This window comes from Trichosurus vulpecula, chromosome 1 (genome assembly GCF_011100635.1).
Source record: "Trichosurus vulpecula isolate mTriVul1 chromosome 1, mTriVul1.pri, whole genome shotgun sequence".
In the NCBI taxonomy this organism is placed as follows: Eukaryota; Metazoa; Chordata; class Mammalia; order Diprotodontia; family Phalangeridae; genus Trichosurus; species Trichosurus vulpecula.
Window position 1 is genome coordinate 379,729,622 of NC_050573.1, and position 12,748 is coordinate 379,742,369.

At 35.6% G+C, this 12,748-nt stretch overlaps 1 protein-coding gene across 1 annotated transcript in view; it reads right to left on the reverse strand.

The window, feature by feature from the left end:
* SMAD2 (SMAD family member 2) overlaps positions 1 to 12,748 on the reverse strand; it is a 90,067-nt gene that overhangs the window by 14,659 nt on the left and 62,660 nt on the right. The window contains exons 6-7 of the mRNA XM_036756344.1: positions 10,031 to 10,105; positions 978 to 1,031 (exon numbers count right to left, since the gene is read on the reverse strand). Of these exons, the coding sequence (XP_036612239.1) occupies positions 978 to 1,031; positions 10,031 to 10,105 (129 nt within the window). The remainder of the gene's footprint in view (positions 1 to 977; positions 1,032 to 10,030; positions 10,106 to 12,748) is intronic.

The window sequence follows — 12,748 nt, forward strand, 5'->3', positions numbered from 1 at the left end:
TACTAGAATAAAAATTTCGCATCAGTGATAGCTTAAAAGGGAAAAAACCTCTTAGCTCTCAGACAATTTCCTAATTTAACATTTAATTAGTATTTGGCGAATAACCTACTTAATCAAAATAGTAAAAGGTACACAAAAGCTAGGGACAAAGATAGGGACTGGGTTTGTGATTGCACTGTTATAATTTTTAGTATGGCAATCACACTCCCAGTAGAAGATGTTGACAAGAAACAGTTACCATGTGAAAAGGCACAAAAAGAATGACAAGATCAGATTTAGAATTGGAAGGGACCACAGAGGGCATCTAACCCAGAACTCTCATTTTATAGAAGAGGAAACCGAGGTCAGAGAGGTTAAGTGACTTACTCAGGCAGCCAGGGAGCACAGTGGAATTAGAGAGACCTGAGTTTAAACTTAGCCTCAGATAACCAACCTGGACAAGTCACTTCACCTGTTTGCCTCTATTTCCTCCTCTGTAAAATAGGGATAATAGCAGCAACCTTACAAGAGCAAACGAGGTAATATTTGTAAAGTGCTTAGTATAATGTTCTTTCTACTATACCATGCTGTCTTATATGGAACCTGTTGTTAGAGTAGCATTTTTCTTCAATAAGATTTTACCTGTATCCCTAAAAAGTCCTTTATCTGTATTTAAAACATTTAGATAAAACTAATTTTAGATAAAGCAAATTTTAAGTTCATGGACTATCTTAAAATAACCTAGCTGTACCTGGCCTTTAAATTTTCCATGAGTAAGAAAACATTGTCATTTTTCCTTCCATCCAATAAGAATCTAGAATTGTAGTAATATTTCAGATGTCTGTATCTCAAAAATAATGAGCATTTTCCCCAAATGAACTTGAGCACTATCACACCTATGAAATAATCACACCTTGAAAGAGAAAGAAACTTAGCGTTACACAAATATATGACAACTAGAAACCTTAAAAAAAAAAAGATAAAGATTAGCAGCTTACCCAAGCTATGATTAACTGGGGAAAGAGTGCTAGGAGAGAGCTCTGCTGGAGATCCTAGAACAATAAGAGAACATTAGATATTCTAGATTCTTCTCTTAGAGCTGCTGCTACTACCAATACCAAGAAGATGATTAAAAATGTGTTATAATTACTACTGACAATCTGGAAAACTCCACACAAAATTTCCCATGGGCATTTAAATGCCACTTATATTAAATAATGCAACTAACTTTGTAGTCAATATTTATTATTTGTCACTTCTTGTACATTTATGTCACACATTTTCTTTAAAGGAATGAGCAACAATCTCAAAGTTTTAACATACAAGACTAAGGAAAAGATTAAAAAGACAGGTGAGTATGTACATCTTACATTTAATTTTATATAAAGTAAGTGCTGCTTCTAGTAGACAAAGATGTCTCCAGTGACAAGAGCTACAGAAAATGTAAAAAAGGAAAATGTGGACTGATCGTATATAATGGCTAATTGATGACACAGGCAGAGAAAATTTATAAATAAGTCACCTACTGGGCCTATTACTGGAGGCTTAAATTATGACAATGGCCTAGGAATAACTTAGTATAAACAAAATTTACAAAATTTTTAGAGAAAACTACTGTATACCAGGTTAACATATAATTAATTTTCCTTTGGTACTTCAAAACATTCCTGTCCTAATCGATGTGGCTTTTCTACCAATCTAAACTGAAATCCATGCAGGTTGTCTCATCCAGCAAATTTTGTCCATGTTCTATCACATAGTCCCAACAAAAGACTGACCCTAAATGCTGGGAGGTCTTCAAGGTCTTTTCCCATTTATGTATACCAGTGCAATAATCAAGCTATACATCTGTTACTTAAGTCTTATTACATGACCAAGATATCTTTTTACAAATACCATATTTTTAGATTTCTCTTATGCTACCTCTTATGAAAACTCAGAAAATAGATTATCTAGGAAAGAGTTGGTCAAGTGGTAAATACTTTAGGAAGGTTAAAAAAAAAAAAGGTAAGAGAAAAGGGCCATTTGACCTGACATTTAAGAGAACACTTGTAACTTTGGAGAAAGCAAATTTAATTAAATGAGTAAGACCAGAGCCAAACTCCAAGTGTGGGGGGGAGAGAGAGAGGAGAGAGAAGAGAAAGAGAAGGGAGAGAGGGAGATTAAGAAAAAGAAGAGAGGAAGACCACAGAAGTATGTCTACAAACAGCAGAGAAGTCAGGAGATAAGAGACTGAAGATCAGTAACAGAAGGGATGAGTGACAAGGAAGGCTGTTGCAGGTTATAGCTCTGGTGTGAGACGGGACAGGAGTTTTTAAAAAAGAGAGAGAAGGCAAGTGAGGAGGGCTATCGATGGACTGAGATGTAGTGGAGAAAAAAGAGAGGAAACCGACCTCTATACAGGAGGGTGGGATGAGAGGCCTGAAGAGATAAGCTGTCTAGGGAAATTTGACAGAATTAACCAAAGCAGAGTTCACAATGTGAATCTCCATTAAATTCTGGGTCCCCTGCAACTTTGATTCTCTAGAGAGATGTACAAGTAAACTGCAATATTTACAACTAGAAAGCACCAAAATCACATACTCATAGATACAAAACTAAAAGGGGTACCTTAGAAGTCAGGTCATCTAGTCTAACCCCCTTACTTTACAGAGAAGGAAATAGAGGCCCAGGGAAATAAAAGTACCTTGCCAAAAAGACAGTAAGTGGCAGAGTTGGGATTTGAACCTAGCCTCTTTTGATTCTAAATTCTAAGCCCCTTGAACTTCTATATAGCAACTTTCTTCCTTTAACAAATGTGGGAAAGGGCACAGTAATTCATTCAACCTCTCTGAGTCTTAATTTTCTCAGATGTAAAATAGTGATGATGATTTTCACATTACCTATCCCACACCAAGTTGTTTTAAGGAAAGTATTTTGCAAATCTTAATAGTACTATATAAATTTAAACTATTACCATTAGTATTCATGAAGGATTTCAGTGTGTTGGGGAGGGATGGGGATACTCCAAAGAGTTCGGCCTAAACATCTACACAGAAAAGACCAAGTAAATGAAAATGGTTCAGTTACGAATCATGTTATGACAGCCAGTTAGGTGAACAATCTACAGCATTTTTCTATCATCATGTGTACACACACACACACACACACACACACACACGCACGCACCACATAAATGAGATGGACCCAGAAATAAACAAAAGAAGAATGGCCTGAAATGCCTTCAGGAAATATTAAAATTCCTTTAATAACAACAAATTCTACTTGAAACAAAGACCCATCTTTTGAATACCAATATTCTACTGGTTACTGCATAGCTATGTCACAGAAAACCCACATCCTTTGAAGAATTAAAAATAAATATACAGATGGCAATGGAGAAGAGCATGGTAGATGTGAAAAGATTGAAGTACATAATAAATAACTTTAAAAGATAAATAGCTTAAAGGATGAGGTTGCTAGATGGTACACTAGATAGAGAACCAGGTCTGAGTCAGGAATATTTGACATCAAATCCAGCTTCAGATACTTGCTAGCTGTGTGACCCTGCACAAGTCACTTGGCCTCTATTTGCCTCAGTTCCTTATCTGTAAAACTGAGACACACTGGAGAAGAAAATGGCAAACCACTCTAGCATCTTTGCTGAGAAAAGACACAAATGCCAAGACAGAATCAGACACAACTAAAACAACTCAACAATAAGAGCAAAGGATGCCATCAGGGAAATGTGTAAATGAAAAAGATGGACTGGTGCTATGGTGACAGAAGGATAACAAGTGGACAACTATTACACTGGTATATTCTTATGATGTCAGGAGAAAGAAAAGAAAGACCTAGCATACTTAGTATGTTGGATGTACTCTGTAGCAACTTTTTTTAGGATATGGACAAAAGTTGCCTAGGGAGGACAAGATGGGTTGTAATTTCCATCCTTGGATATAAAATAAACAAGATATAGCTCTATCTATAAGGATGAAAGTACCCATATTTATTCACAAATTACACAAAAATTACAATATATCATTAAAATTACTTTTCTAGCAAAACAATTTTGAATTATATTATTAAGCTATGAGGTTTTGAAAGTAGGAATTAGCTTTTGCAATATATAATTTTCTTAAAAAAAATAGTCAAATATGAGCACTTTAAGCAAATTCAAGAACTTGACAATTAAGTTAAATTTATTCTTCCCCTAAAGAATCAGCCCGCACAGAAATTCCTGTTGTGTCAGATTTTCATTGACCATGGGAACACAACACACCCCATGTTCAAACTGTTTGCTTTCTTGGGAATACAAAAATTATATAGATACAAAAACTCTTCCTAAAATACTTCAGTATTTACTGAATATTCTACTATCCAGAAAACTACTTAAAAATTTTATAGTCTTGCAATATGAAGAGAAGGAAATAGTCAAGAAATTTTCTAAAACCCTAAAAACTGTCCATAACTCCCCTTTAAAAGCTTTCGAGATACAGGATTTCACATTACATTGGATGTGTGACAGACATCCTGGCTAAGTCACTTAAGTGTTCAGTGTCCAAGGCAATTCATTAAAATTATAAGCAGTAGAAGAGATGCTAATCCTGATGATTTCCTACACCAATTAAATCATAGTCCCAAACAAAAGTGAGAGGTACAGGACACAAAGCCTCAAAAAGAAAAAACAAAAATCTTTCTCCCCTCAAGGAGGCTTACATTCTACATGTACACAATTAAGTAAATATAAGGTAATTTCAGGAGGGAGAAGAAACATTAATAGTTAATGAGGGGAAATTAGCGAAGTCTTTACAAAGGAGGCAGAACCTGAAGGTAAGGGTAGCAATGCTAAGAAAAATGAAGACACAGTGCCTTCCAGGTGTATAATTTGTAGAGTTTACAGAATTCACTTATTTAGATATAATAACCTATAAAATAGATTTGTCTAATTTAATAACAGTGTTTAAAGTCTTAATAGCCATTAGAGTAAAAGTTTTAACTCTTAATATACTTTGAGACAATTGAGATACTAAACTAAATCTATTGTATGATGGAATTAACAATGGATTTGGAACAAGTTCTAGCTCTGCCACATACTACCTACGTAACCTTGATAAAGTGACCCTTCTTGAGTTTCAGTTTTCTTTTCTGTTAAACATGGAAGCTGACTAGATGAATGAAAGCATTTATGAAACACTTATTTTATGCCAAGCACTTGTGCTGAGGATATACATAAAGAAAAAAAGTGAGATAGTCCTTGTTCTCAAAGAACTCACCTTCTAATTAGGGGATACAACAGAAATAAGATTAGCTGCAGGAAGGTTGGAAAGGCCCAAGTGTCCTTAGATTACATTAACATGCCAGATGATGGTGCCAGTTATGAAGTAGAGACAAGGTAGATGGTAAGGCCTGTAGGAGCATAGGTGGCAAGAGCAGGGCACATAGTAAGACCTGGTAGTCTGCTATTTCACTGGAAGGAATTGACTTAGTGACTTCCAACTCATTTAAGCACTCATGCAACCTGGAACAGTTCTGAAAAGGAGGCTGAAGCAGAAATACCATGGAGAAAGTCCCCTGGACAGGGAAGGGGAGAGGTGTGCTTCTTGCCTTTCAATGGTCTCAGATAAATTCTAGGCAGCTGGGGGGTAAATGATCCCTTTGAGTTCTAAATCTACGATTTACAATCTATTCCAATTAAAAATTAGTTTATTTAAATCACTCATCGGGAAAACAATTCAAATTTTTTCTACAAAATACATTCTTCATTATGGAAATTAATATAAGATAAACTTGCCTATTTTAAAGCAATAAATTATTTTCATTTATTTCACCCAATATCTTATTTTAGAAAAGTAAATGACATCTTGGTTATTTGCCAAAACTGAAGTACATAAAAGTCTAAGAGGTGAGCCACTTCTAATTCAATATATTAACAACATGTATTTAAGTCAATGTAAAATATTTTAATGAGAAAAAAAATAGGCCAGACATCATCTGCAATACACATGGATATATGATTATTTACCTATAAATCTAAACTGCAGTTTAACAATTTTGAAAAGATAATTTCAGCTCTATCGACATGGAAATAAAATATTATTTAATGATGCCTACTTAGACTTCACTTTCCTCTCTGTTTACACATAGATTTATACAACATTCTATCAGGGATTTGTTGGCATTAGGCAATTTTTGGTCTGTGACAGTTTACTCCTCGCTAGCAACTTTACTGTGTTTGGTTTTTTAATCTGTGAGTGGTGATGGATTTCACAGGTTTACGACAGAAAAGCATAAGGATTTTTGAAACCTGTCTTTAAACCCCCATTTTGCTTGCAATGAGTACTCATTAACAACTTCATTTTATTTTCCACTCACCTGTTATCTCAGTAAATAGTACCTATATACTGAAGAAAATAGTTTAGTGATATAAAGAGGTGATATGATGTTGTACAAAGAATCCAGTCATGAGCTCGGAATTCTATTAGAATCTATTAAAAATTTTATTATTTACTCTATCTCTAAAAAAAGACAAAACAAATTTTTAATCTTATTTCAGTGCAGGGGTGAACTAGTTTCCAAAGATGGTAATTCTGAGTTAAATGGGTAATGGGTGTTTTACATTCCCTTAGTATTACCCAAAGTGGCTACAAAAAGCAGAGGCAGTCAATTTCAATGCTCTTCAGACCATGAAGCCTCTCCTTCAGGAGATCATTAAGGAAAGTTTGTGGCCTGACTTAAAGTAAGCCAGCGGATGGTTATTTTGGTTTGTATAGAATACTGCTATTCACTATATAAATATATCAAAGAAATTGGCCTAATTGTACATATTAGACCAAAAATAAAGGATGAAAACTGTGCAGATCACAATATGCAAGCTGGAGTCTGTTATGTTTGTGCATGTACATCAGAAATCTAAGAGTTGGAAGGAACCTAATGTAACAGCAATTCAGATTGGAAGATCTTTCCTACCCATTAATAGGCCATGTGACCTGTTTACATTACAGGAAGCCTAAGTCACACGTGGTGGGAGGAGCTTCCCAAGAGGACAAGGAAGTTGTTATCACAGGAAACGCTGTGAAAGAGGTGAGGGGAGAGGGGGAGAGGAGAAGAGAGGGAGATGGGGGGGAGAGAGAGAGAGTGCGAGCTATTATGGCTGTTAATGGCCATCATGATAGAGCTGACATAAAGCAAGTGGACCTCTAATAGCTGAACAGACTATGACAGCTGTACTGTGAGTTTGTTTTGGGGAAGACCCCAGCAGGGCGTCAGAGAGGTTTTGGGATGCCAAGGTTCCATGTTGTGATATTATGTATCGAATGCTTTGCTGCTGTAATGGATTGGGCAGATGGCTTATGGGATATGGTTCTCTGGTGTCTGAATAAATGGTTTACTACTTCTACCTTCTATGTGGACAGTCTCATACACTTTGTGATACAGAACCATATAGGCATTTTGACAATTTATCATCTGTATTGTTATTATTGCCTTACTGATACATCTATGAGGTTATGTTAGCTGAAAACCCTCTTATTTTCTGAAGACTGGTTCTGCAGATGAGTAATGATTGAGATCCACGACTGAGTTAGAAGAGATTAAGCTAGATTCCACTGGAGCAGCTTTTCATGATCTCAAACTTTGCTTTAACAAAAGCCCATCTTTTAAAAAAACACCCAAACAAAACATGAGAATTCTTCTAGTATAGCAAAATGAACCCTTCAAGCTTCTCCTCTAATAAGCTATCTTCCATGAATATAGGAAAGTTATAGAAGACTGGATGATAGACACAGTCTGTGATAACTTTGTTGAATAATTCTGAGCAATCGTATCAAGAAGACACAGGTGCTCTCCCCAAAATATCTATTAAATGTCATGGTGGCAGCCCTAACCACAAATGAAAAAGTGACCTGCTATAGGCTGTAGGGTACTCTAAGTACTCCTGTTTGTGGATGACATAATTACTGAATATACACCGAGCCTTTGAACATTACAGGGCCTCTCTGACTCTGTGAGATATATAGTCATTCACATTCAAAAAATACTAGTTTATCAATCCGGAGGGGAAAAAAATGAATGAAATACACTTTAGCCCAGATTAGGATGCGTGATTTGATGGGCAGCCCACTGAATAAATCTTTCAATACATATGTCTTAAACAGGCATTAGACACAGAAATGACCAGGAATAGCAACTGGATAACATTTGGGAAATTATAATGTGCTTTCAATGATACTCAAGGTGCTTGGTGATACCAAAATTCAAACTCAACTTTTTAACATTAATTCTTCTAGTGGTACAAGGCTGATTAAGACCTATCCTCCTCAAGGCTAGGAAGATGTAGGTTCAAGTCCTACCACTGACACAGTTCGTATGATTCCGGGCAAATAAATTAACTTCTTATTCTAGACAACTTGCTAAAATTGTAAGTGCCAAGAAGGTACCAATCTATACTGGTAGAGGGCATTTTCTTACCTAGGAAAATCATGGAAACATGGGATCTCAGAAGAAACAAATTTTTTTTTCCCCAAGAAGGGAAAAAAGGGGCAGTAGAAAGATACATGATGGATAAGGCTACAAGATATTACCAATGATGAGTTACAAGCAAGAAATGTTATAAAAAACATCATCAAAGAGACATATAACTAGAAAAGAAGATGGATCAGTCATACATGGAATGAAGGTAGGGAATGAAGGTGGACAGCCTGAGTATTGCATCTGCAGCCACAAAATCTTAAACTCATCACATGACAATCTCTAGTGTGTTTAAGAAGTATCTCTGGAAAGGCATGGACACAGGATAGGAGAGTAAATTGGTTGTGATCTTCATTGGCATATATCACTGACATCATAGCCAACAAAGTATTTTCCCAACTATATGGCTACAAATTATGGAATGCCAACATCTCAAAAGAAAGAGTAACTCAAAATGTAGTGGAATGCTATGCAGTATATGTAAATATGATGCACCATTTTATCAACTATGACTTGTGAGAGATGGTGCAAAATTTTTTCAAAGAAAATAAGTCAATTTTGTGTAAAAGATTGATAAACAGTATCTCCGAAACATTAAAAGGCCTTGAGTATTATGTGGAGACTCTATCAGGGAGTTATGAAAAGACCAGGAATCAAAGAGGATTAGAAAGATTTAAGGGTTTACAACCTACATGACTGAACGTAGAATTTGTACAATAAACATCCAAGTTTATCATAGGCTACTTTAACCTTTAATTTTCCAATAAAGTTTGGCAACAGTTTTAACCACAGTGACAACTGTCTATCATTCATTTAGGCTATTGAAATATAAAATGAAATATACTGAAATATAAACTGATATTGAAATATAAAATGACAATAAGAGAAATATCTTTATTCCTCGAGAATAACTACAGCTTTATCAATCAGTAATCACAGTGATATAGGAATCAAGTCTTCAATTCCATTAAAAGGCACACTAATTTCTTTCTTGTATAGTGTATGCGCACATGCGTGCGTGCACGAGCACACACACAAACACAAAAACTTTATACAAAGCCACCTTTATTCCTCTTTAAGACTAGGTATCCCTATCTTGCTCAAGCTGGTAGTACAAGGGCTACTCACAGTCATGGTCCCACTCTGACTGGAACAAGAACTTTAGCCTGTTCTGTTACAGACTTATATTGTTTTATCCCTGTTTAGGCAATATGGTGGCCTCCTGCACCTAGGAGCTTGCCATATTCCATATTAGTGCCAATCTTAGTGCAAACAGCCAACTGGCTTAGCCTAGTGTAGATAAGAATTCCTGAGCTCAAGAGATCTGCAAACCTCTTGGCCTCTCTAGTAGCAGGGTTTGCACTACCATACCCAGCAAGAACTAACTTTATACCAGTTTCAGGCTGTTTGGAGAGATATAAAAGAATGATTTTTATAAACATATGTGCATGTACACACACACAAGCTATACCATCACAAAAACCTGAAATTCCACGTAAAGTAGAAAATTTTTAAAAAATGGCTTGCCCATATTATTAGTTCCTCCATAGTATTATCCATGTCAATTTTCAAAGGTTTTGAAAGAAAAATTACTTTTAAATACCTGTGTCCATACTTTGGTTTAACTGTTGATCACTTGTTTCTCCATCTTCACTGATATATCCAGGGGGTGGTGTTTCTAAAAAAAATTTAAACAAATCAGACATATCATTTGAAATGTACTCAATCCATTTTTTCCCTATTAGATAACTAACCTCCAAACAGTAACTGAGATACCATGTTTTCATGTAACAGGACAATAGGTTCCTATCCAAACCCTGTCAATGAAATATTAAATTTGGTTATACTAAAGATCAAATTCACTTCTATATTCACTTAGCTATCACTTTACATATCTGCATAATTACTACAGGTATATTTTCTGGACCAATAGCCAAAAGATAACTTCGAAGATGCCCTAGAACTGGCTGTGTTTCAGAGACATCAGCCCCTACCAATGCTTTTCTTACTAATGGAAAACTGAAAGCTAACTTACTTTCTAACAAGGCCATTAAAAGAAAAATATAGGGAATCCAGACACAGGATTTATTTTTAAAATATCTGTTTTATTAAAAAGGCAATTAATCCTTTATATGCTAGGTTGAGTTTTTTCACAAATGAATATAGGTACTGGTAAAGTAGCATGCTCTGAGTTCAGTCTGAAAAAGGCATTTCTCTGGTACTCTTTCAAACTAATCGATGATAGAGAAAGGCAGGTTTAAGGTTTGCATAAAGAAACACTTCCTAACAAGTCAAGTTATCCAAGAAGACAATGGGCTAGCTGTGTTTATTCCCTCTGACCAGAGGTCTTCAAACAGTGGCTGGAATACCTCTATTCCAGGGGCCAAACTGGCCCACTTACTGTTTCTAACACACAGTACTCAACCTCCCACTTTCGTCTTCTAGTGCCCTCACTTCTGCCTTTTACAATTCTTTATTTCTGTCAGCACTTAGCTCAAGCACCACCTTCTACATGAAATCTCTTAATGATTCTCCCAGTTCCTAGTGCTTTCCTTCCCAAAATTAGATTGTACTTAATTTTGTATAGATTTGTAAACACTTATTTATGTGCACGGTGTCTCCCCAATAGCTCACTGAAAGAAGAGATCTTCATTTTTGCCTGAATCTTTATTGTCTTGCAATGACTGTAGAGGGAATTCCTTTTCAGATATTTGGTTGAACTAAATGACCGCCGAAATTCTGTGAATTTTTTAATGACTTCTGAATATTTAGAACAGAATTAAATACACAAAGAAAACATAAGACAGAGGCTAAATGATGGATTAGGTGAACACTAATGTCATTTTCTTTTGACCAGGGGCCAAAACATTACCCACAGAAAAAACTCAGCCAACACACCAATAGCAATTTCAATTTTATATGATAACAGGTAAAGTCAAGTTTTTAAAGAGCTATAATTCAAGCGAAAACACAGATATGAAACAGCAATTTCCTGAAGAAATCTAAACCCCAAATAGCAAAGAAGGAAAGATTATGACCAACCCAAAAAAATTTGCTTTGAATTTTCTAATCTTTAAGCCTTGTACTTCACTTTGTTAATAGGTTTAAACCTTTTGATAAAATTGTGATGTTAGTATTTAAATAAAATTTTAAGATGATACCCAAATGTTTTGATTAATGAGAAAAAAGTAAAACATATCCATCCGTTAAAGTAGGAAATTCTAAAAACAGATAAACTGGAGATACATGTGAAACACTTTTTAATACCAAAAAGCTCATTTAAATAGTTAATCTAAAAAAAGTTTTCATTATAAAATCAAATCATTGACTGCTGTAAGCTTTTCTACTTTCCTCATTCCTCCTTAAGCTATTCGTCATCCTCACTGAAACCTCCCACACTATCATTTCTGCTCTCACCTCACTCTCACTTTACATTCTGACCCCATGGTTTACCAGTTCAACTCTACACTCTTCTCTATACTTGAATCCAGCATGGTACAATGTAAAAGCAATGGATTAGAAACAGAGGTCCTATAGTACAAATCCTGCTATTTACACTAACAACTGTGTGATTTTGACTACATAATCTCTAAGGTCCTTCTCAGTTCTAAATCAATGATCTTTTCTTTTCTATCATACAGCAGTCACACCTTGCCTATCTGTAAACCTACGTTATCCCCACCATTTACTATCACTAATCCTATTCATAATGCTATTCTATTCACATATGCTTCTGGAAGTCATCCAACTATGTATGCTACATGAGTTTACTATAAATTTATCTCACCTCACTTGGACTTTTTACTGTTTGCTGCATAAGGAATCCTTTCTCTTGACATTACCACTTTCTATAGTAGTTAACCTATATCTTCTTTTCCTCCCTCAAGCCTCTTATACAACTCCCTCTTACTTTTCTAGGGAAAGAGTCCCTAACTGAAAAACTTTGATAGCCTTTCTCCTGGACAAAGCTAATACCTCTACTTGTGCTCTTTTATACCCTTCTGTCTCATCTGGGAGTTTGCTCCATTTATCTTCCCACCTCTCCTCACACTCTTTTTCCCTAACAGATACTTCTCTGGCATCTATAAGGATTCTCAGGTCTCCTCTATCCTTAAAAACATCTTCACTTGACCCAGTCATCCCCTCAAACCACTGTCCTTATACCTCCCTTTCACAGCTAATTTTCTGGTCATCTATGCTCTATTTTATTTCCTCACCTTCCATTCATTTCTCAATCCTCTCCAATCTGGTTTCTGGCTTCACTACTCTACTGGAACCATTATCAAGGTTACCAGCAGTCTCTTACCTGCTACATCTAATG